Here is a 26060-nt window from a genome sequence, read left to right as displayed (position 1 = left end):
TTATTCAGTATTATTTTAATAATTATTCTTTGATTGAAATAGCACCATCATATTTCACAGAGCTGTATAGTATGTGTTCTTTTTGTATCTAGACACAGATTTCATTATTTCATGGTATAATATTATCTCCCTTTCCACACACTGGCCCCTTCAGACACTTTTTGCTATCCTCCTACCCGTGATACTTATTTTTCAACATATACAGAGATTATAAATTACAAACTCCATCAAAGTAAGAAGTCATTACAAAATGGTATCTAAGAACATTGCAGTCTCTCACACAAGGTTTATTACCGTTAATTGCAGATTACCAGAACTTCCCCCGGTGGAGCCAAAATCGATGATGTGCCTTGCAATACCTAGAGCAGAAGCCATCAAGCAGATTTGGCGTGTGTCATCAGTGCCTGCTGGACATAAATACAGAAGTGGTGCAGTTAAAAACCACAAACACAAGGCACAGCGTCACTCAGCCATCTAAAGGGCACTACTTAATGATATCAACAACAGCGCTGGACCATATAACACAGTGTGATAATGCCTGAATATAAACTGTTTTTTCATATTTAATAAAAACTATGATTGAGAAAAAAAATTGTGTTTCTATTTCCTTTTATTTGACAAACCTGCCCCCCGTTATGCACATCTGACCCCCAGATTTTCCTTATACCCCCTATATGCCACTCTGCCTCCCAGATATGCCTCTTGACCCTCTATTTGCCACTTGCTTACTGAAGAGTTTGAAACTGCACAAAAGTTCCATAAAATTACCTCGATAACTATAATCCTGCAGCACAATGTGCTGAGCATTTTTTTTGTTCTTTTTTGTACTTTACAAGAATATTGTATAAAAAGTTTTATAAATTGCTCCACTGTGGGAGTAAAATATGTAACAACATGTATATGCAAAAAACATTATGTAGCAAAACTAAAGACACTTTAAAATAAGGATTTTAGAGCATATAGGCTCTATAAGAAGTCGCTCATACGGACTTTTAACTCCTGGTGCGATCCTACGGATTCCCGTTCCCATTAACCCCTGCAGTGCTGTGTAGAGAAGGTAGGCTAGAGGCAGTGGGAAGGGACCAGGGAGATTAGCTACAGACCCTCCTGAGAATCTGGCTCCACTTGCTGGTTGAATGCAGCCACTGCATTCAACCATGCAAGTCAATGGAGCCCAGCTTTCTAATCACTGTGTCTGCAACTGCCTTCCACATGTTGTAATAGGTCGAGGATGAAGAGAGCATTCAGATTTTCAAAAGAGTGGAAACCTGGTTCCTCAATGCTTGCTTTTAAACCAACCAAACTTTCTCAAGACCCTGTGCTTCATTGCTGTGTTGATGATCAGCAGGACATCGTCCAGATAATGGAATATGGGGACCCAGAGCCTTCTGATGTATGCAATGAGAATAACCAATATCTTGGTGAATGTTCTCAGGGCTGTGCTCAACTCAAATGATAGGCATCGGAATTGAAAATGAGATCCTGAAATCACGGATCTTAGAAACCTTTGATGTTCTGGGGCTAAAGGGATATGATAGTAAGCTTCCTTTACTGAATGACAGAAAAAAAGACTATTGAGCAAGGGGGATCATGTGACCTTATACTATATCAAACCAACTGGATTCTGTCCTTATGTCTGAAGGGGAGGAGCTACCCATTGTAATGCTGCCATGGTTAGCCAGGAAAGAATAGTAAATAAAGAGGATATTTTGGCAAATATTCAGTAATGAGGCGGAGTCCTGTGTTTCAGTAATTACACCCTCCCCATCAATGGAGTAAGATCCACTCTTTTGATAAAGGTATTACCTGCTAAAACATAAGGGGGGGGGGTCTCAGAATGCAGAGCTCTGCCTTATTTTATCCTATTTGCCCTACATGTATTGCTTTGGACTGTGATAGTGGTATGTACTGCGCTTTGGGCATTCAAGTGACACAAATGCACCAATACACTGGTTATTTGCTACATTTACTGTATCACCCAAATGTTGCAGAGTGCATTGTACATATGCTTCAGCTGTACGGATATAATGTCCTGTGTATGATTAATTCTCATGATCTGCCAGTCATGAGGAGTTGCCATAGTTTGATGTCACATTTCTCTACGCAAGGATTGGTTTTCTGTCCATACTGTCCCAAGTGAACCATTTATGGATAGGTTTTATTTAAAAAATAAATGTGCATGCTAAGTTTTTATTACTTTATGCTTATTTACGTAACCAGCTCCCTCTAGTAGCAGAACACTATCTATCCAAGGTATGGGAGGGAATGAGCAAAAAATGGACACTGGTAAACCCACTCCTGGATTTATCAGAGCTAATGGTTCTTTAGGCCACCGTACCCAAATGATTATATACATACATGTATTTCATTAGACTTGTGCTTTCATATTCGGGAGAATATGAAAATGAATACAAATGTTGTGTTTTCATTGTTCAAACCCAATATCGAATAAACTAATATGGCGGTGGATAAGCATATGCGGAGACGAAGAAGCAAATTTGTGTTCGTCTTCATCTTCATTAATATCTCTTAGCTAATCTGACTGGTCCCTTCCCCTATACAAGCCACTGCCTCTAGCCTACCTTGTCTATGTAGCATTGCAAGGTCCATCAACCAATAATTGATGCCAGAGAAGGCCCCTACAGGCGTCCGTGTCAGGCGGCGCCAGACGTTTTTCGGTCTCACACACCCAAAGAGGCACAATGTAGCGATGACAACACAAGATAGCTAGAGTCAGGAGCGCAGCGAATGTCAGGGTCAGTAAGGATAGCTGGGGTCAGGTACATGGAGGTCAGCAGGGTCCAATATAATTGCCAGGGTCTGGTACACGGAATTCAGTAGGCAGTGCAAACAGCATACAGCTAATAAAACGATACGGCACAATAACTGAGCCCCTGTGCATCATCCGAGCGCGTTCCCGGCCGTCTCCATTCAGAGATGAAAAAAGTTGAGTGAGGGCAGTTACCTCTGTGATCTTACTGAATTAAATAAAGACATCTGGCCTGATTTTCCATATTTCGCGAGAACATGTTCTAACAAGTGGCACCACAAATACCAGAAGGAAAACCCCACTCAGCCTTCTTCAGTCAGGTAAGAGACAAGGTGGTTAGGGTGATATATTTAGAAGAGGGAACATTAAATCCTGGAATGTAAAGGTTGTGGGAATATCTATTAGAATAATGAGGGTGATTTACCTGCAAAAAGGAATTGTTACTCACCTGCCCTCGGCTCCCATGTTGCCGCAGCAGCCTCCACGCAGGAGAGGGAGACCCCCCTCCCGCGCACGGCCATCTCCGCAGCAGCCTCCACGAGGGAGAGGGAGACCCCCCTCCACCGCACGTCCACCTCCGCAGCAGCCTCCACGAGGGAGACCTCCCTCCACCGCAAGGCCACTTCCACTACCTTCCTCTGAAGTGCCACACAGGAGAGGCAGACCTCCTGGTACACGGCGTCCTGCTGCTGCGCGAACTTGCATACTGCGGGAATTTATGAAGGGAGATTACGCCATCCACAAGATGGCCGCGATTCACAGACACCGGAAGTGATGTCATGAGGGGCTGATGGGAGATTCAGACTTCCTCTGCGGTTCTCCATTTAAACCCCTCAGACCAGTTTCACCTTGCCTTCTGATGGTCGTCTATGCCTTGTGCTAGCACCCAGATAGCGTTTACCTGCTTGATTCCTGTGTTTGACCTCGGCTTGCCTGACTACGTTGTTATCCTGAATCCTGACCTCAGCTACGTATACGGGCTATCCTGTTCTCCGGAATCCTGACATTGGCTTGTCTGAACTGCTCTGTCCTGGAGTCCTACCTGACCACGGTGTCTCCAAACTACTTGTACGTGACAGGAATGTTACAAAAAACACATGAATATACAAAAGTAGACATGTAGATTAAAGGGGGCAGAAGGCAACAAGTTAAAAGAAACTTTAAATTCTCCAGGATTACACTACTTATCCCTGTTTAAGCAAGCTCCCTATATAATAGGTCGAATTTTTCCTTTTATATAATACCAGTTATTGTTTTTCAACAGTATGCCAAGCTGCCCCCTGTGTTCTCTATTATGAAAGTGGCTTAAATCTTGAATGATGTGAATGTGCTCTGCATGGGTTCTCTCCCTGATGCCAAATCATCCCCAAACATATAGTACAGATTTCAAAGAAGGCATGTTTTATTTTCGATATGATCCAATACTTTATGTTTTACTCCCAATTAGCTGCCTGACCCTAGATCCATATCCCCAGAGACGACTAACCCTGTATAAAGCAAAGAAGGCAAAACTGATATTTAAAGGCAAAAGACAAATGTTTCAAAGGCTGGTGATAGAGCCACCTTTGGACAAACGTGTTTTTTCAAAATTCTGATGGGAACTTGATTGATCAAATTGAATGAAATAGTTGGCAGACACAACATTGTTCCAAAAAACCCCTCAGTTAACTAAAATGAAGTTCTTAAAAGTGCTTTTACCTTTTTTTCCCCCCTGACTTTGATGGCTGTTTCTTTCTATAGCTATAGAGCCCTTATCTCACCTCGTTTTGGAGCGAAACATCTACCAGCGCCTCCTGCACCAATTTTTTTTAAAAAATCTTTATTGTCTTTTTCGTAAGAAAGGGACAAATAAGTACATACGACATATAGACTAACATTCGATAGTTCGGTTCATGAAAACCACTAACATATAATTCCAGTTATTATACGACGAACTGTATCGAAAAGACATAAATAAAAAGGGAAATAAAGATAACAGTTAATACAAGAATGTGGACTTCAGAGATGGAGCTAGGGCAAAAAACAAAAGGTTTATTGAGTAGTAAGTCAAATAAGGGAGGCAAGTCTATGTATAAACGTTTCTGTTGCCTATGTTTCATTTGTTTATTTTTTGAAGACTTAGGTCCCAGGTGTGAATTTTTTTGAAAGATGTATGTAGAAGCCGCAATACCTCCTTCTCCATTGAAACTTGAAATTTCAGTTGATTCTCTAGCTGAGTCAGATTGAAATATTTATCTTGTTTCCATTCTTTGGCTATAATTCTTTTAGTGGCTACACATGTATGAATGGTTAGATTTATCTGTACCTGGGTCATAGGGGGCCAGCCTAGGTGAAGTAATAGAGAAGATGGAGAGTAAGGGATTAAGATATTATCTAATCTTTTCAGGTAGACGAGGATCTCTTCCCAAAACCTAGTGACTTTGGAGCAGGACCACCATATATGTAGGTAAGTTCCTATTGACTGATCACACCGCTAATATACATTAGAACTGGCTCGGTACATGCCTGCTACTCGAGTTGGTACCATGTACCATTTGTTTAAAAACTTAAATTGGGTCTCAAGAAGGGATAAATCGTGTACCCTGGGTAATAGCTTCCTAAACTCATTTAGCCAGTCGTTTGTATTAATTGAGATATTTAGTTCTTTCTCCCATCGTGCTAATGCAACAGTAATGGCTTTGTCCCTTTCTTTTATCTTCATTTGTTCTGCATATTTGGAAAGGAGTTTTATTGGATAATTAGATCCGAATATCTGTGCTAATTTGTGGAGTATGGCACCTTGTGTGCCTAATACATGTTTATTTATGCAGTACTCGGGTAATCAGGTCAGGTAGTAGCCCATGTGCAGGGCTTCAGTCTGTAACCCACGATGCATGATGACTTGGGGGTTGTTGCAGACAAACGCAAGAAACAAACTACAGGCAGAATACAGTGATATGATCTGTATTGCAGATGATGATATTAACAACAAATACAGGTGTTAAGTGTCTAGGCTGGAAGCCCGCTGGCGGGGCGCACTGCAGGAAGCCCTCTGGATGGGGCACACGGCAGGTAGCCCTCTGGGTGGGACGCGCGGCAGGTAGCCCTCTGGTGGGGTGCACGGCAGGTAGCCCTCTGGGTGGGGCGCAAGGCAGGTAGCACTCTGGGTGGGTCGCAAGGCAGGTAAGCCCACTTGGCAGGGCTCAAAGCAGGAACAAGTAAGGATCAGGTACTCAGGAAGCCAAATAGCAAGTCAGGAATCAGGTACACAGGGCCAGAGCAAAACGGTCCACCAACTTCAATGCAAAGGCCCTGACTGAAGGGCTGGGCAGGTTTAAATAGGCAGGCCTGATCCAGATAACAGGGTTCAGCTGAACATGGTAATCAGGTCTGGGTGCTTCCCAGTGCGAAGGGCGGTCACTAGTGGTTGCTGAAGGAAAAGAGCAGCACAGAAGCTTGAGTATTCCAGGCTGCAAAGGGTGGAACATGACACACTAGTGATTACAATTTACTTCAAAGGTGAACATTCAGAGTGAATGTTGATTACTCAAGTGTAATTTTTGTAAACTAAGTCAACCCGCCTGTCTTTTTTTAAGGCAAAAAGGTCAATAAAATTTTCTTTGAATTTAGGTATGTCATTGACTATTTTCTTTTCAATTGAGAGCATGGCTAGAGCAGTCAGCCTGTCCTCACTCATGGTGCTCCTTAAAAATGTCTTAACTCGTTTTAAAGTTGAGAAACATCTCTCCGCCTCAGCAGTTGTCACTGGAATAGTATAATCAGCAATAGTTTGTAGGTCTCAGAGAACGTAGTGTGCAAGTTATTTTCTATAACGAATTGTAGAAGGCTAATGGCACCATTCATATTTCTGAAATCTGATCTTCTGTAAATTACTCCTAGTTCAGTTTTCAGGTGGAATAAACAGCTGTTGTTTGCTCAACAAGCTGATTTTTTTCTCATTTATCCTGGAATTTTTCAGCTTGGAAGAGAGAAACAGCAGAGTAGTGAGTTATAAAAGAAAATCTTTCAATGGATTCGTGATAACATCACAAATCTCTATAGCTGCCATAGTTTGATTTATGTGACTATTTTCTCTCTTCCTTTTCTTTGATGATGGTTCCTCTGTTTCTGATATATTCATGGTCACTGTGTCCATTCTTTTCCTTTCTTTTCCCATTGTCTGGTGGAAAGTGTTCACATGTTTTCGAATGTGTGCTGCAAACAGTTAGTGTTTTCTGAAGCTGGTTGTATAACACATCCACATGTGGCATAATATTGTGAAAAACCGTAAGCCAAAACACAAATACAGAGTCTTTCAACATACACTGAATAGCCCCTGCTTGATTTATTGCTTGTTTCAATGGGGACTCTATTTTTTCCATGCATTCAGGTAACTGTTCCCTGTATTCAAACTCTCTCTCTCTCTCTTTTAAATATTTATTTCATATCCCTCTGTCACGTCTTTCTTCCAGGCTATATATGTTAAGATCCTTTTACCTGTCCTAGTGAATTTAATCCTGTAATCTATTCCGAGTTAGACTGTGTGTGTTAGAGTGAATGTGTAGGTGTGTTAGTGAGTATGAGTAAGGGTGTGTTAGCATGTCTGATTTGTGTAAGTGTGTTTACGTATGTGTGCCAGAGTGTATGTTGGAGGATGAGGGGGGCAAATAAGGCATAGACAAGTTGTTTGAGGGCAGTGATGGCAGATATAAGCTGTTTGTGGGTTAGGATGGCACTGATGAGCTGTCAAACTAGGGGCAAAGATGGCACAGGCCGGCTGTTTGGGGGTTCAGATAGCACCGTTAAGCTGCTTGGGGCGAAAGCACTCACAAGCTGTTTGGGGCAAAAGTGGCATTTTGTTGCTTGGTGAAATTGGGGAGACACCAGGGCAATTTTCACACCAGGGCCCTGTGGTTTCATCAGCAAAAGTCTGATGTAGTCCACTGTCATTCTTTGCTTCGAATGCTGTATTCAGAGTTGTTTTCAACATGCAGCCCTAGGGAGAGCTTCTGTAGGTACATAACTCCATCCTTTGCCTGGGGCAGCTACCGCTTTTACTTTGTGTTATAGATAACCCTGTGTAATGAGAATAAATTAAATGTTGATGAAACCAGAAGGCATTTTTCATGCACGACATATACTTACTACAATTCCAGCGCTGGCTCAGTAAACAGTGCAGATGGGGGTCCATTCAGACCCCTGTCCACCGCTCTGAAATTTCATTGATGTTTTGTCTGAATGCAAAGGATTTTACAAATAAGTTGGAGTATTTCAAAACAAAGAAAACCTATCCCATTAAGACTTTCCTAACCTGCACTAATAAAAAAGTAATCTATTTTCTCGAATGCCAATGCAGATCCCAATATGTAGAAAGGAGCACATAGGGAAAAAAAATCCCAATATGGAAACACATTAGGGATATAAAAATAGACTATACAAAACACAGATTATCTAAACATTTTGTGAAGTTCAGAAAGATTGGAAGGAAGGTGATCATGTTAAAGAACTGGGGGGAAAAGAAACATTCAGGATCCACAAGTAAAAAATATCAACCCATCAAGGATTAAGGATTTTGAGTGGCATCTCTTTATTTAATTATAATTTTAGTTATTTTTTTATCTTTCCCTTTTTTCTTGTTATTTTACATTGTTGAATAAAATTGTTTAACATATTTTGAATGCATTAATGTGGAACTAAACAAAAGACAGTTCCTTTTTTATGCCAAAGTTTGTTTCAAATGAATAAACAGTATTATTGTATGAATGCAAAAAATTCTTCAAACCTGAAGAACAGTATTGATACTATGAAGATAAAATGACATAATGTATATATCAAAGACCAAAGAAAATGTATATATTTGTTTTAAATAGACCAATGTGCCATGAACTGTTTCATATTTTATTTTCATCTCTGTAGACTATATACCATTGTATAGTTATAAAACAAAAACCCAAAGAAAATGTATATATTTGATTTAAATAGACTATTGTGCTATCTATTGCTTCGTATTTTACTTTTACACATCACCAACTATATCCACTCCTCTTACTTCTTACATATACAAAAATAGTTTTAAATCAATAAAAACAATATGCAAAAAAATACATTGTTGGACTTTATTACTGCTGGAAGATTGGGAAGCTATCATACAAGGGAAATTTATTAGAGCAGGTTTGTTTCCACATTTTTTGACAGATGCTCCAATCTTTTTCTTCTTTTTGTTTTTAACTTCAAAACGGCAAGATTCCAGTATTATTCTTTGCCAATTTGGGTTGTTTCTCCATGTGGATGATTAAGAAACTGCCCTCTATGAACATTTCAGTTAATTAAGCCAATTTGGCCATCCTTTCAGTTTGGTTTCTATATAAAATGTTATTAATTTAAGTCAAACTAAATATTTGGTGGGATATTAAAATGTATTCATTAAGAAACACGTTTTTTTTCTTCTTATAGCTATCAGTTACTGAAACTACGTTAGAACAAAATACATTTTATTGGCTTATGTCTTCTAGTTAGAAAGATCCTGGCATCTTCAGTTAGGTGCTCAGTTGTCTTTTGTGCTTACCCGTGCAACTTAGCATGTCATTCCTCCGCACTTTTCCTTGTTTCAGGACCGAGTCCTGTACTACCAGTTCCCTGTTCCTAATTCCTCCTACTTCCCCTGGCTCCCATACCCCTACCGACTCTGGCTTCTTCACCTTCCTCTTACCCTGGGGATTCCTGGCTACGTTCCCTATCTGGAAGCTACAACACCAGACATTCTACCATCATGTCAGTATTTACAGGACAGCGACTCCTGAGAGAGGCGTAATGGCCTGAGAGACAGGGGACATTTGTTCCCTGAGCCAGTCCAAAATTGTACAAACACACACTGAAGGGCACACGTATTGCAGCTCATGTAACATGATCCCACGGTTATATTGTTTCTGCTTGCATACTGTGGGAGCAGCTGCAATGAAGGTCTCCAGGTAAGGTAAGGATCTTAGGAGGAAGGTGGGAGAGAGTGATGTGTGATTGATAGGTTGGTAAAGCAAAATGTGTGATAGACGTGATGAGAGTGAGGTGTTATATGTGACACGTGTGCAGTAGTGAGGTGTTGTGTATGATTGGAGTGAGGTGTGACAGCTGTGAATAAGTGCGGTGTTATGTGTGATAACGCATCTCAGCTGTCCCAAATAATGAAACGGTGCTCCTGAGATGGAGGGGTGGCCACTAGTGGCTGCAGCTAGGCATGGCAATGTATAAAATAGACAGGGTCTAGGAAGACAGTATATGGGTATGTGAGCATGTATGCATAAGTGGTGTGAGATGGTTTGTGTGTTGGCATGAGTGGGTATGTGTGTATTAGTGAATATGAATGAGTGTGTTTACATATGTATGCGATAGTGTATGTTGGAAGGGGGGCAATCATGGCACAGACAAGCTGTTTGGGGGCACTAATAAATTGGAGCAAAGCTGGCACTGGCAGGCTGTTTGGGGGTACTGATAAGCTGCTTGGGGGCAAAGGTGGCTCTCACAAGCTGTTTGGGGGCAAAGGTGGCCCTGTGACAATTTTCACACCGGGCCCTGGGGTTTCTAGTGAGGCGCCTGAAAGAGAGTCTTATCTTTTATTAAAACAAAGGGAGCAGGGTTTGTGTGAAACACAGGAAATGAATCAAGCAGAGAGTGTCAGGTTCTGAATTGTACAGTCAGGCTCATGTTAGCTCATACCTTTGTCTCTTGATAGTTTTGTTTCTTAGGCAGTGCTAAGGTGCACACAGGACACAGCAACACACATCTCTATTCCAATTATTTTCTATTTAAACCCTGTTTCCTGGTGAGGTTTAAGGAGTGAATTTTTTGTGTTACATGGACTTTGTGAGCAATCTACATCTACAACAACACATATCTGCTAAATTTACTAAATGGTGCAAGACTTTTTTGTTTTTGTTTATTATGTTTAACATATGCTGAGACATAATGGAAGAAATATGTTTTATCTTGAAAGGTCTCATGGGACTGGTGCTGACAGTATGCCTTATTTGTAACAGTGGGATACTGATGCGCACCAAAAAGTGAAGAAAACGGGAGATGCAGGATAGCTGCAAGACAATTCCGCACAGAATTCAAATAATGAAAAGAAAAAACAAAATGCAAGCAGGTGCTATGTGTCCAAATCTCAAATACACTTAAACAAACAGTAGCGTCACAAGTGTATGTGTATGTGAACATATATCTGTATACTTAGTCTTTGGATAAACTCTGAGAGAGCATTAAAAATAAATACAAATATATAGTGTAATATGTTTTACAAAACAGTAAATGTGATAAAAATAATTTAAAGGAATATCCACTCTTAAACCTGAAAAAGCCCAAGTCAGTGTTAACAGGGAGATCTAATGGCAGATGTACATAATCAGGATTCATATATTAGAGTCAGAACCAGATGGAGTTCAAGTAGGATAAACTGGGGTAGCAATCCTAAAGAGGAGAAGCAGAATCAGTGGAATAGGGCAGGGTTAGCAACAGGTCAGCAAACTGAAGGTAACAAACACACAGAACACTAAGCCGAGTATGTGTTGCCCATAGGAGACCCGAGCCAAGTATGTACCACCCATATCAGCCAATCATCTAATCTGAAGCGGCAGCAAAACTATCTGTGGCGTCCAATCCTCTGCAATAAGAATGTGGTTTTCTCCTATCCTTGCTACGTACACACCTGGCATACCCAACAAGAAAGTTACGAGAGCGGGAACCCAAGGGAACCAGCAGGCGACCAGCCCTTGAAGCTCCCTTTTATGCTTACTGGCATGGAAGTGAGACCTGCGTTCAATGCCTAACTATGTCAGGGTCAAGTGGAAGAGTGTAAGCTTGAGCCAAGTAGACCTAAACTACTCCTCCATTTGTTTCCTTACTCATGTCCATTAGGTTGTATCCTTGTAGCTTGTGTTGCTCTATGACCTTGCACCTCTGTTTATTACATACTATTCTGATTTAAGACTCTAAAAACAGCTTTGTAAATATAATTAGTGCCAGCTATGATATTACAATTTTCATAAAACATACATAAATTATTTATACAAAAAAAGCTTTTGTAGCTTGCTTGGGATCGTCTCTGATTCATAGACCTTCACTGAAAACAGCTTTCTTCAGGATTAATATTTTACTCACCTATATCTAACTGTAAAATGATATTGCCAAGTTTACTTTGGCTGAACGTGGAATTTGGTAGTGTGCAAATCTCGCATATCAGCAGGGCAGGGAGAATTCAACTGCAAGAAACTACAACATAGTATTGTGATTTGGTGATTGGTCTGGTTATGGAAAAGGTAGCCACACATAATTTACCTAATAACCTCATTTTAACGATTCAAAAGAAACTATTCACCTCCATAGATGTTTGTTTATCTCAAACTCACAATTTAGTATGAGTATACCAAGGGCACAAAATGAAATGTCACACACAACCCTGAAGGTCTGATTTTTGTCTTCACAAGACGTGAAAGAGCTTTTGCAGTATGAGAGACAGGTCTCTAATAAATGATGTGTATGGTTATTTACTCATGTTTTGCCCATGTGTAAAGCGTGGATTTGTCACCGTGCATGAACAGTTCTCAGCATTCCCAGAAATCACACAGGTTGGGGCAGTTGGCATTTTGGGACATTACTCTCACTGGACCATACTGGATTGTGACACGTTTATGTTTCAAGTACCTACATTTTTGCATCCTGAAGAAGAATCTCCTATGATTTCAATGAACTTAGTAGAAACAGTTACTATCCAACTTACTTAACAAGTCTTCTGCTACCCACTTTGATTAGTATTCATTCTTGTAGAACCATCCTTTGGTGATGCAGGTTTGAGGCTGCAGCGCTCCATCAAACATGAGTCAATATCGTTCTTTGTGATGTTTTCTTTGACTACAAGTTTAGATTGTGACATTTAGTGATATTTAGAAAGAATGGGTCCACGGTATATTCAATAAACATGATTGTTCTTTCTAATACATTGTTGCAAGGCATTCTTACCATTCTGAGCATTGCGAAATTAGGAAAGTAGACTAGATCTTAGATGAGTGTAGTATGTTATCTTCAGCATGTTTTACATCCGAACCTTAGAACAAAAAAAATCACCAGTGGAATATTAAGACGGAAAATAAAAACTGAAAACATATTTAGTTATTTGTTCTATTTTTCTACTACATGTAGTGACTAATTGTTTTGCAAAAAAAATCCATAATAGTATATCAACACTTGTAGGGACTTGTCAGACATCTTATCTCTTTTTTCACACCCTTTCTTTTATAGTAGTTTCAGATTTGAAACCTTTCTGAAACTGTTTGCTGAGTCACACGGTTCCTGGTACAGACCATTTACAAACACCTTTGAATAATATCTAATACATCGTACTATTATACATTGACTCATTCTGGAAACATCAGTCTCTTCCACTAAAAAATTCATTGTTATGTGAAAAAAATGTATATGCAAGTATATAGAAAATGTAAGCAGGTTTTTAAAAAAATGTTGTGGTCATCATGATGAAGGTTTGTGTTTTATAACATTTAGCATTTAATATATTAGAACCATCTTTAATTAAATAACAACTCATTTTATGCCCGATCTTGGTAAATGACCTAACACACTGGATCTTACATCATTTTAAGTTCTTAATAAAGGGTCATTTTAATCACTTAAAAAAATGCTGTCCCATATTCTAATCCATTGTATGTCACATGTAATTACAGATGTCCTTTGTAATATACAGTACCAGAGAAGTTAATATCTCATCAGCCTCCCATGAGGCACCTGTGGGCTAAGGCTGCCTCCCTTGACCTGGGTCTAGTAGCATAGGCTTAAGTACACCTCCGACACCATACGTTTTCATCTAATCAAATTTCATATAGAAATGAAATATTAAGGTTTGAGATGATAAGAGTACAGAAATGATGCAGATAAAAGAAATTAGAGGCAGTTCTGGTCTAACTATGCACACTGGAAATAGCCTGCCACCATTCTGTCAATGCATGAAATATGTAGATTTCACATTAAATGTTGGAATACCATGAGGCTGAACGTACATTTGGAAGCTTACTACACATTGCCGTTTCAAAATAATCAATATACTACATTTACACATAGGTGGACCTAAATGTTTGCTCTCCAAGAGGCACTTGCTATAATATTTGATGTCAAGAGTTAGGAAATACAAAAAGTTGTAGAATGAATGGATACAGTCCATGACCTTTGAGATCCCTAAAGCATGCATAATATTACACCTTTTTTGTATGTTGGCCCATTTTCTATGTTGGTCTCCCCTAAATGTGCTGTTTCTTCTTGAGTTCACATGGCACTAAAATGAATAAGGGAATTGTATCCCATCTCCATGTCATATTTTAATATTTTTACTTTTACATTTTTTTTAGTATTTTAGAAATAATAACTTATGTGCAGGAAAAATACAATATAATCAATCCAAAATACTGGGTAGAAGGTTACAAAAAAGTGTTACAATGAGGTTAACGAGGCTTACGAATATATCAGGTGCACACACCCTAAAATCTAGATCAACTGAAAATACACACAAAAGCCACAGTGCCATATTGGGAGAGTGGGGAGTGTGTTTGATAAAGCCTTTCTATGTGAAAGCCTTTGTTGACTTGCTGATGTTCAACGATAAGGACAACGACTAAGTGGAAGTCAGTAAAGACTAAAGCTAAACCGAGAAAGCACCTGAGTCTTTTCCTCTCTGGATCTCTTAACAACATGTTGGAGTCGATTGTAAAGGTTTTAATCCTTACATGGAGCCTGACGGGTAAGGCATATGGAAACCCACCAGCCATTTATTCATGGCTCTAAAATATAATAATGCATAAGATATGATTTAGAGGCCTGTCGTTCAAAGATACAGTCTACTTTTAGGTTAACGCTGATGCCATGAAACAGGTGGGAGCTGCCTAATGATTGTTTGTAAAGGGATCTGAAGGTCTTCAAAGTTAAAAACACCATTAGGGTCCAAAACCATCCGGCTGGAAATATTGAATTTAGAGTATTTATGAAAATAAAGAATATTTTTAATAGCCAGGTCTAGTTTTGCATGTAAGCAATGCACAAGTGTCAGAAGTTCTTTGTGTACAATATGCATTATTTTTTAGACACACGTAATCTTTAAATGTGACCTAACAGGGTCCATTGTGAAATTATAGAGACTGTCACCTGCAATTCACTTAAATGTTTTTACAACAATTTCTATGTCATTAGAAGAAGAAAAAAAAGATATATCTCACACACTGTTTGTATGTTTTTAGGTTTTGTCTGTTCTGTGCAGGTGACAATGCAAAACCCTGCAGTCAATGTGACAGCAGGACAGAATGTTACTCTGTACTGTACATACAGCCCTCCTGGGACAAGCACCAATGGGGTCTTCATACAATGGACAACACTACAGGCTCATACACAGACAACAAATTCTGTGAGTATACTCATGGTACTTATAACCATTTACGGTACGTGATCAATTAGTACGCATCTCAAGCATGTGATAAACCGTAATTTGTGCATGTCGTTTATTTCTTTCCTGCTCTCAGTGGCTCTGCTGCAATGTTCATCGTCTCTGGTTGTGGTTTACTTTACATTAAAACCTGTTTTTTCTGAGTGTGTTGTCTACTAACAACTTTCATGCTGACATACCAATCCCATATGGTGATCCTATAATTTAGGGTAATTTGGCAAGATCTTTATACTTCTGTAAACACAAATGATTGGGAGGTAAAATACTTTTCATGTTTTGTTGAGGAATATGTCTTCTTCGGAACATGGAAGTGATAGAGAATAAAGGGAAGGTGCGTCTTTAGTGCCACATGTGAGGTTACCTGGACTTCTTTAGTTTAATGTATGGAGCCCTGTCTATATTTTATAAGGAAGGGTGTTGATGGTTTCTGAGACTTTTGTGAACAAAAGTGTATTTTGTCAGCTAGTTTTGGTGTTGATCCTTTTTTTTAAAAAAATTTGGTGGACGCAATTTGTCTACATATTGGAATTGTACAATGTTACATATAGTTAAGGTTTGATGGGCCTGGTTTATAAATAGCTGTTTTGGGAAAAATAATTTATCTTTTAGAGCTGGGTCTTAAGATTTATTACACATTATCCAATATGAGAAATAAGGCGCCATGTCCGCAGGTGGAGGCTAACTGCCCAAAATCCTACTCACTCGAAAAAGTAACTCTCCATGGGCCATAGCTCTGTGTTAATGATTTTATCTAGATGCTTTGCACGCAGGAATATTTGCAGATTCAGGTATTTTAGCTATTATTGCATTTTTATAAATAGAAACCTTTTCTGTATTTTTTTTCTCTGTAAGATTGAGTAATTTAGAATACTTTGCTAACACCAAATCACAGTCTAAGGAATCTTTGAAAACATTTTTTTTATGTAATATTTTTTAGTTTTAGCTATTTCGTTTTGTTCATCCACCTGTGGGGGAAAAAAAGCAGATGATGATTTTGTAAAAAATAAGGGCAAAAAGAGATAAATGACAAAGGGAGCTCATAAGTTAAAATGTAGATATACCTTTGGTAAAAAAAAAATGGGTCTGAAAACAAAAGCCTAACAAGACCCACACATTATGACTTTCTTTTTATTATTTAGTTATATATTTATATAATATATATGTGTACTGCCTAGAAATGAAAGATCACACAAAGGACCTGTCAGTGGTATAAATATTTCTTTAGATCCCAATACTACAGATATCTATGTGGCTATATCTGGTATTGCAAGAATTTTAAGTGATGCTAGCCTTTTTTGTGTTTTATTTATTATTAGAAAAAATAAATGTTTTAATTATTTTCCTTTTCTATAATAATACTCTTTGTAATACTTTTCCTAAGATCAACATCCTTCTCTCAGAAGGGGTAGTATAAAAACATCGAAATTGGTGGCATGTATTAGGAGTCATGTTATATTTCTTTGCAGAAATATGGTTGTGACATAACTCACTGTTGTATCAATGAAACATAACATTTAGTAAAAAAGCTTCATTGAATCTACTGAACCACCCTACTATGTGGGGCTATCCTATCTGAAGCAGAGTGTTCCGGATTTATGGTAACCCTGGAACATTTTGCATTTAAGTTTCTGTAGATCATAAAATTGCCATCAAATGTACATTCAGAATCTTCAAAGACCTTTTCTGTTTTCATTTTTTAATCAGGTTTAGAGATATTAGAGATATTGGTAAGGGACTATTTTAGCTTTGCACAAATATGAGTTTGTTAGGCTTTTGGTGGCCACACTCTGAGGTAAAAAAAAATAAGGACAGAATGTGGTTAACCTAAAACTTGTCCTCGTGTCTAAGCGGGTTTGAAACCTCAGCTACCTCACATTTTTGTGTGTAGCAGGATGGAGCAAACAGATATTTTTCTCCTATAGTAAATGGTCTATTTGGTGAATAAGAAAAGAAGTGCTCAACAGAGCCGTAGCTACCTCCTTTTGGCGCCTGAGGCAAGAATGGAAAATTGTGCCCCCCAGCTATTTTTTTTACAGAGGTTATTTCGTTTACACTGCCCTTACACACTGCCTTTACACACACCTACCCATTAACACGCATATACGCATACACTGCCCTTACACACGACTGCCCATAAACGCACACATACACTGCCTTTACACACACATTTACACATTCACACTGCCTTAACACACACCTGCCCATTAACACACATATACACATACACTGCCCTAACACAACGCTGCCTTTACACACACATATACACACACACACCAGCTTACAAACATACAAATACCTATAACACTCGCCTCACTCGCCTTACCCTTGCTTTGGCCCTGGCCCTCAATAGTTATTAATCATCGCAAGTCCAGGTTACATGTTCACACACCCTTCCTAAAATGATTCATTCTTCTGGGTTTGACAGACCCACTTTAAGTGTGGTTATCAGTAACACAGACATCCAGACCAATAGGATTCTGAGAGACTAAGGGTTAAATACATAATTGTAGGCAAAGTTAATTTCTAAATTTACTCATTGGTTTTAAAGATAAAATCCTATTAAAGCCTGAAAACGGCTCTTCAAAACTGCATTGTAGGTATTTTTTCAATAGATTTGTTTTAAAATAGAGGCTATATTACATAGTAACATAGTAACATAGTTCATAAGGTTGAAAAAAGACCAAAGTCCATCAAGTTCAACCTATATACATATTGTGTCCCTACTGTGTTGATCCAGAGGAAGGCAAAAAAAATATTATGGCTTCCAAATCTGAATCTCTTTTTAGAGAAGTCGATTAAGAGACGTCATGCTGTACCTATGTACATAATTTTGGTGTTTTGAAAATAGGTGTAGCACAATAGACTTTGCACTCCTGCTCGAAAGATTGAATGGCTCCTTAAACATTTCCGAGTGTGTTCCCAGATTTGGGTGCCACATAGCTGGCATTCTAATGGCAGACTGAGAAAAATAGCTTATAGCCAATGAGGCCCTGAAGCAGTATGGCCACAGCATATCTCGGCAAAGAAATTATCCACCCCTGTAGTCATAATGTAGAGAGCTTAGATTTGTGTTCAGATTTCAAGTTGTTCTTTTATGTGCCTGCACCACTGATTGTGTCACACCATGACATCATATTTCCACTGTCAAGTGGGATAACAGAGAATGGGAGGCAAAATGTAAATTTCCTTATGGGCTGAACCTTGCAAGCCATCTGCCTTCACAATTAGTGCTTCCGACATCTTATGGACAAAAATAATCCTATGGAAGGAATAATCACCATACCTGGGAACTCTCCGGGTTTTGACTGGAGACTCCTGGAGAAATAAAAAATATGAAAACATCCCATCTCATATGTGTTACAATTCCAAACTCAATTTACAATAACAGGTAATGGCTTCCACCAGCACAATTCGTTAATCTGCATGCCTGGCCTTTCGGTTTCTGTTTGAGACAAACATTGCTTTTTGCTTTAAGCTCTTAGCTGCTTTCTGCTCCAAAACAGCAATCTTCTTGCTTCAGCTTGGAGGGAAGTTCTGTGAAACAGTGTCAAAACAAGACGGTGTTTGGCAGAGATGCCCGGGGAAGGTGTAGCTGGAAACACCAGGTAAGAAACATGTCTACAGCTGGGTGCACGGGTTCTGGTGTGGTGGCCTCTATTGCAAGATCTCTCATTGAGTTAAAATCTCTAGATGTCCTCAATTTTATTGTGATGTTTGAAAAGTGCTACTTTTAACCTACTGTTGTTACTTTTGTGAAGGACCGTAACTAGGACCACATAGGTGAAGCCCTACGTGGAATCACATAGTGTATAACTTTGTATTAATATTTCCTACTATTGCATAAAGATTAATTAAATCTCACATTAATGACAGAGTCTGATGGTACACCTGGCAGAGCCATCTTAAGTGGTATCCACCCAAAATTTTCTACAATTTACAATTGAATTACTTGGTTAAATTACATCTACATTTTTTTTTTTATCTCCAGTCAACATAACTTGACTCATTAGTTACTATTTTATTACCGTATTTGCTCGATTATAAGACGAGGTTTTTTTCAGAGCAAATGAAATAAAACCAAAATATTTTTCTCAATCATAGCTTTTATTAAAAAAAAATAGTTTAGATGAATTAACATTTACTGGTAAAACTTTTTTCCTATAGGGTCGTCTTATATTTAGGCTTTTTCTTTTTTTGCCTAAATTAATATTCAGATTTGGGGGGTCGTCTTATAATCGAGCAAATACGGTACTTTTTATTGTAAAGCACTACATAAATTATTTGATTTAAAAAAAAAAAATTATACCGTAATAATAATAATAGATGCAGTCAGAGGTGGAATGGCAATTAAATATATTTGATTTCACATAAGTTCCTCAAGGTTGTGCGTTACTTTACTTGCAGTTTCTTATTTGACCATCTGAGTCCATCTGAGTCCACATCAGGTCTTTAGGAAACTTCACAAATGACTTAATCAGCAATACGCTGTCATTGATAACATCGTTGCTTACACCATAATTAATCCTAAATACAATGTTTTTTAAAAACTTTAAGGCACTATTGTGCTGTCCATAATTTGTATGGGCATCCCTACTGGTTTACGGTATTTAAAATGCCCTTAACATCAGATATTTTAACTGAAGTTTTTGCTTTCTCATGAATATTTATAATATATGTTCTGGGTTCTATCAACGTTGGCACAGACAGGAACTTAATAAATACCACATCAGAAAGCTACACAAAAACAATGTCACCTGGCACAGTACAGATATCACATCAGCTAACGGGTGAGATTCTATCATCTGTAAGCTTCTGCCTAGAAAATAATAGACAAAGAAATAATAGAAAGTACTTTAGTATCTGTGTAGTATCCAAGCATTGAGATGAAATATTTTATTGAATATTAAATTAGTCCCTGTACAGGATGTTTTCAAATTATATACAATTCCTTTCATTCTAGTCATACTATGAAGATACCATGAAAAGTGGGAAATGTTGTTCTTGGAGCCTTAATCTCAATATTATGCTGAGGTTACATTCTGGTTTTCACTTAACAACTTTGACTTCATTAAATGTACCACCAGCTCTGTTTTGCACACAATGAAAGAAATATTTTTCCCTTCCTATCAAAAAGCAGAATTATTTTGAATGGTTGACTCAATTACGGTTTTTAGAACTGTGTTTCAGATCAATTGAAATGCTGTGTAAATAAAATAGTAATATATCTCATAAATAACCTGAAATCTAAACCTTTCTCTGCATATAGGATTGTGCTTGAAGATTAAGTAGCTTTACAGATTAGCAATCCATACATTTAAATGTAACTATAAAACGTCAAGTTTATTTTTTGTTTTGTTGTGTTCCAGGTGTACTACTTCAATAACGGACAGTCCTCTTCCAGTGGGAACTATAAGAACAGAGTCACCGCATACATTAGTCCAGGAAATGCTACAATTACCATTTCCAACACGCAGCCACAAGATACTGGGATGTATTACTGTGAAGTGATAGTTGAAGGGCAAAATGTTGTTCAGGGAAGCATGCAGCTGACTGTCTTGGGTACTTCCATTATTATTATTTTTATAGAGTACTTTCTGCAATGGTGTCTCATGTAGTCATGCTTTTTGGAGTATTCCTAATTGAACAGAGATGTAATAACAAATGTCTTAGTTGCTACAACAAATACAGTAAAACAGGTAGTAGGGGCAGGGGAGGGCTAGTGTCATTCTGCTTTTTTAGTTATATCAAACAGTTCTTATGTAGCCATATTTACTCACTGAGGCACATTTTCAAGAAGGTGGAGTTTGTAAATAGGCGCCATTTCAGCCATTATCACTGAAGAATGGTATTAATCCGAACAGGAAGGTTGTTTGCAGTGTCCGTTATCATTCATCCAAGAAAGCTCTCTGTTTAACACGGCATCCTGCCTTCCACTATCTTATTGTAATAATGGAAGTGATTGCCTGGTACTACCATGTGATAGGTTTGCTCTTCTAGAAAGAGACAAATCAAATGAAATAAATACAAACCCATTTTTCCAAGGCAATAAAAAATGGTCTTCAGTCCTGGGAGGTTTTTTTTTTTTTTACAAACCTAAGAATGTTCTGATGTAGAAACTAAATTTCACCTGTTGCAAACTCCATGCTAGTGAGCTCTTTACTACTTCTAGTGGACCCAATATGCATCTATAATTATATTAAACAAAAAGGGGATGGAAACTGCTTGTCCATTAATAACATGTAATTTATTTTCCTATCCTGGATTTGGCCTCATTTAATCAGTATACCACTATTCCACATATTCTTTCAGCTACATAAAGTCTCCATAATGACTTATTCTTGACTTTCTTTCATAGTTGCCCCTTCTACTCCACATTGCTCTATGCGAGGGGCAGTGGAGACTGGACACTACCTCTCACTGTTTTGTTTTTCTGAGGAGGGGATGCCTCGGCCAACCTACACTTGGAACCTAGTAGACAATGGGGTACTGAAGCCGGTGCCTACAAATACAAGTAAGTTCAGCTAAACGGGCAGTAATATTTAAGAGTGAAGGGGAAAAACCATGCAAAATAACTCATCAACTGAAGGCCGGGTTTACACCAGAGGCTCAATAACTGATAATTTAAACTGAAACACAAAGAGACAAGAAGGGATTGGATTTATTCTCACAAAGAGAAAGAAGGGATTGGATTTTTTAAAAAGCAAACGTTAGGTCAATTAGAGTGAGGCCAAAAATGTTAGCTCAATGAATTAGGTAAACCTAGCCCTTTTACATACATGAAAAAATTGAAGAACAAGTTAAATTGGAGAGCGTCGGGGAGAGGATGTCACTACAAGTAGTTTCATTTTGCCACAAATTCAAGTGACGGCAAAAAGACGGCTCTTGCAGTGACATCCTCTCCCTCTATTGGAGAGAATATAAAAAGATAGAAGATGAAAAAGAATACGACGCAGAAGTGGTCAGCAGAGAAGGTGGGGAAACATTTTTAAGAGCGAGAATGAGTGTGAGTGAATGTGGGAACTGGGCAACGAATTTTGTTCCCGGATCAAAAATTCAGCCTGAATTTATGGCTGAACTGAATGGGTAGGGAACTCAATTTGTTGCCCGAAAACAAATGAGCCAAAAGCAAAAAAAAAATTGCCAAACCAAAGTTAATTTTTGGCCCATTTGCACGTTTAGTATAAATGCTGATTGTTTTCGTCATACATATACATCTAATTTTAGGCATTGCACCAATCAAGCACTTGCTATAGCTTTGCAAATAATTACCATTGAATTTCCTTTTACCTGGTTTTGTTGTCCACAGATCAGCAGAAAGGGATGCTCATCGTAGGCAATTTGTCCAATTTTGATGATGGATATTACAGATGCACAGCCAGCAACAGTTTAGGAAATACATCATGTGAACTAGATCTACATACTGGTGGTACAGTAATTATTTACTCAGAAATTCAACGTCTTGAGTATCTGCCACTGGGGATTAAAATATGCAACTTAAACCTGACACTAAAAGGCTGTTTGTCAATTAATTACCGGTATGCAGTTGCCTGCCGGAAACACGAGGCACTTTTGCAGCATATGGCCCATGTATCAAGCTAGTGGCCACACAGTAAAGGTCCTATGAATGACAACAAAGATGGGTGGGAGGCACCATGGCATAGACTAAGCCCTTCTTTACAGTACTTGTAGACAACTTCATAAAATGACAAGTTATATCTGGAATGCCACAGCGCCCAAACATTTGTAATGTCTGTTCTGGACACTAGAGAATTTCTAGAATGCTAGTTTTGTTTGAGGTTTGCACTATACAGTGCTATTAAGCCCACATGAAAGCCCACATCATTAGAATGAATTTGGAAATGCAGCTCTTTGATGGTCTTGTATCCTACTCTGTGTGACTAAACCTCCATTTCAGGTGAAGCTGGAATCATTTTAGCTGGTGTCATTGGAGCAGTTGTGGTTGCAGCTATCATCGCTGCGGTTATCTGGTTTGTAATTGCAAAGAACAAGGACAAAAAGCAGAAACAAGCAACCAGTGAGATGACGTAAGATGTGGTATAGTTATCGACACATCCTTGTATACACCATATTGTTTAAGCAATGGGTAACATTCTAGCATGTCATTCACTTTTTGTACTAATAATTATTGCATGCATATACACATATTTATTATTTACATGTTCAGTAGATCTAAGAGTCTCATTTTAAACAAAAAGTATAATTGATGCAGGGGTAAAAAATAGACTTTTGGGAGGTTCGGGTTGTGATGTCAGAATCCAAGATGGATCATGGTTCTAATGATGTAAATCTTCAAAGAGGTGGTAGAGTTCATAATATTAGAACACATCCTGGATTTTAGGCCAGCACTGTGATTAATGCCTCAATCCAAAAAATATCTATACAAATTAGGTGGGAATATATGACACTAATTGTTAAACTGTGTCACAAAGTGTTTGAGAGTGTGGATACCATAAACTCGATTTAGTTGAGAAAATATATTAATAAAGCAGATTTCGGAATACTAAATATATTAATACATTTGCAGGTTTCCTCCTTGAAGGTCAGAAAAAACATTAAGGAGAATTGTCAGGAGAAAATGATTGAATTAATTATTAAAATATTTTTTGCTGACAAATGCTCTATAATACTAGCAGAAAAAAACTAAACTTTGTGTGGGTGACATTTATTCTATTTTTATTTTCCACAGTGGGTGCAGTAGATACAAAGGGATTGTTTTAGAATGGACAGTAGACCGGTGCGTTGGGTATGATGGACAATACAGAGGCGTACACATGTCAAAATGAGAGCGCAGTGTCAATTGTGCAGACCCAAGAAAAATGCAACCATAACATCAATAAAAATAATGAAATAATATTGAAAGGCCATGCTGGAACCTAATCTTCTCCATCAAAAATAATTATATGTTGCCATTATTAAAGGTGCAGTTTGATAATAAGGTGCTGCCAGATAAGGAACGTGGTTGCGGCTGTATTTGCCCTAAGAGAAGATGAAGTATTTTGTTGAACTTAATACACAAAGTACAAGCGTTTATTTCAGAGGAGGAGAAATGTTTGAACAAGAGGTTATAACCTAAAACTAGGGGCTTAGATGTGACATGAGGAAGTTTGTCTAGATTGTCTGAATTGCTCTTATCATAAGGTTTCTACACATTTTATTGGTTCAACGACAGGTCTGTGGGGCCTCAGACGTGTCTCTGGGGTTTGGAAATCTTAGATCTTGTTTGTACATTGCCCTGATTTAAGGTATCAACCTCAACCAATGACTCCATCTTGACATTTTGGGGCATTTTACAGAAAAATCATTATCCAAAATAATTTCCCGACAGGACAATGCCTCCTTCAGGAGCTAACACGTATGCTGCTGTATCAGACGAAGTCCATGAGCCTGCCAGAGAAAACCTTGTAGCATCAGAGCCTACTGAGACCGTTGAATTCCATGACCAGCCTGAAAACGCAGCTTCTGCCAATGGAGAAATGGAAAATCCAGCAGTGTAAAGTACTCAAGCTCACGTAAAGAGATGGCACATATTCCCTAAGGATCCAGAACCATCTCTAAAGTATAAAGGACTGGATACACAGGGGTTTATGCAACATTAATAGGTTTAGCATGCAAGAAAATACATTTTTATACTTTTTTTAAACTTGTGTTTGGATTATTTTTAAGTCTAGTCTATATCAGTGGTGTTACTTCAGAAGCTTTAACATATACTTAAACATTAGGTTCCTTACATCATAGCCAGAAGTGTGTCATCTTCACTGCCATTTTTTGTCTAATATCTCTATAGTTTATTAAAGTCCAGACTTTTTTTTTACCCCTCTCTAGAAACTCACTGTTACCACTGACTGTCTTCTTACAATAACCATAATTATTCTGTATGTGTTTAACACATTTACACACATATACATTTGCCCAGAAGTTATTGTATAAGTTTGACTGCTGTATTTAAAAATCACATTGTTCACGAAATATTTGATTCTTTTGCTTTCCTGTATGCGGGATTCATAGAGATCAGTTGGATGTGTCTCTAAATGCCTAGTTGGTCTTTTGTGCATGGAAGATGGCAGTGAAGGGCAGTAAGCTATAATATATTGTTTTGTGTCTACATGGCGTTAGGTTATTTTAATTTAATGTCCCCCTGCCTCCATCAAGTCCAAACCTGTACCAATTAGCTTGAACCTTGCTGCATGGGTTTAGGGCATCATGTTTTCAATGGTACGCAATAGGGGCATTGGGGCTTTCTTAATTTTATGTAATGCTTATGTCCTTCCTACAAAGCAATTTTAGGCTTGGCTCCTATGGGCTCTAAGAACATAAGCCCTGACAGCGTGCGCACATGCAATGATGCCTGGAAGTGCAGACGTTATGAACCAGCAAAGTTTCTAAGTGAAACGCTGCTTGGTTTGTTAAAATTTTGGTTCGCCTTAACGGGATGTTTGTTAAGCAGATTGTATTTCTGGGACTCCAGGGCATCTTGTCAATGGGACTTCAGTGGGGGCTCTACTTGCAACTTTAGTAGCACAATTTGCAAGCTCAAATATACCGCCTGCTTTGGTATACACAGAGGAGGAAAAAATAAGTGTCCTATTTCAGTGTGCATTTTATATATATATATAACGGAGCCTGAACTGAGCCAATAACTTAATATTAAATTGGCCCAAATGTTTCTTTTGTTTTTTACGGATACTTTTGGTTTATTTTATCATATGCAATTCATTTACTACAAATGCTTATGGTCGACAGTTTTCTTTCATCATGAACTGGACTTGATTTATGAAATGATATAGTAATAGACACTGCTGC

General features: G+C 38.3%; 1 protein-coding gene across 1 annotated transcript; it reads left to right on the top strand.

Moving 5' to 3' along the window:
* The first annotated feature begins 1231 nt into the window (after positions 1–1231).
* Positions 1232–24754, top strand: LOC149298123 (V-set and immunoglobulin domain-containing protein 1-like). The gene is made up of 7 exons (XM_089487624.1): positions 1232–1393; positions 15057–15200; positions 20606–20798; positions 21595–21750; positions 22546–22665; positions 23155–23284; positions 24586–24754. The coding sequence occupies exons 1-7, from the start codon at positions 1232–1234 to the stop codon at positions 24752–24754; spliced, it is 1074 nt and encodes a 357-aa protein (XP_089343750.1).
* The last annotated feature ends 1306 nt before the right edge of the window (positions 24755–26060 follow it).

This window comes from Sceloporus occidentalis, unplaced genomic scaffold (assembly GCF_023333645.1).
Source record: "Sceloporus occidentalis isolate IW3139 unplaced genomic scaffold, rSceOcc1.0.p SCAF_34, whole genome shotgun sequence".
In the NCBI taxonomy this organism is placed as follows: Eukaryota; Metazoa; Chordata; class Lepidosauria; order Squamata; family Phrynosomatidae; genus Sceloporus; species Sceloporus occidentalis.
The sequence above is the reverse complement of the archived record's forward strand: the minus strand, read 5'-3'. Positions and strand labels throughout refer to the sequence as shown.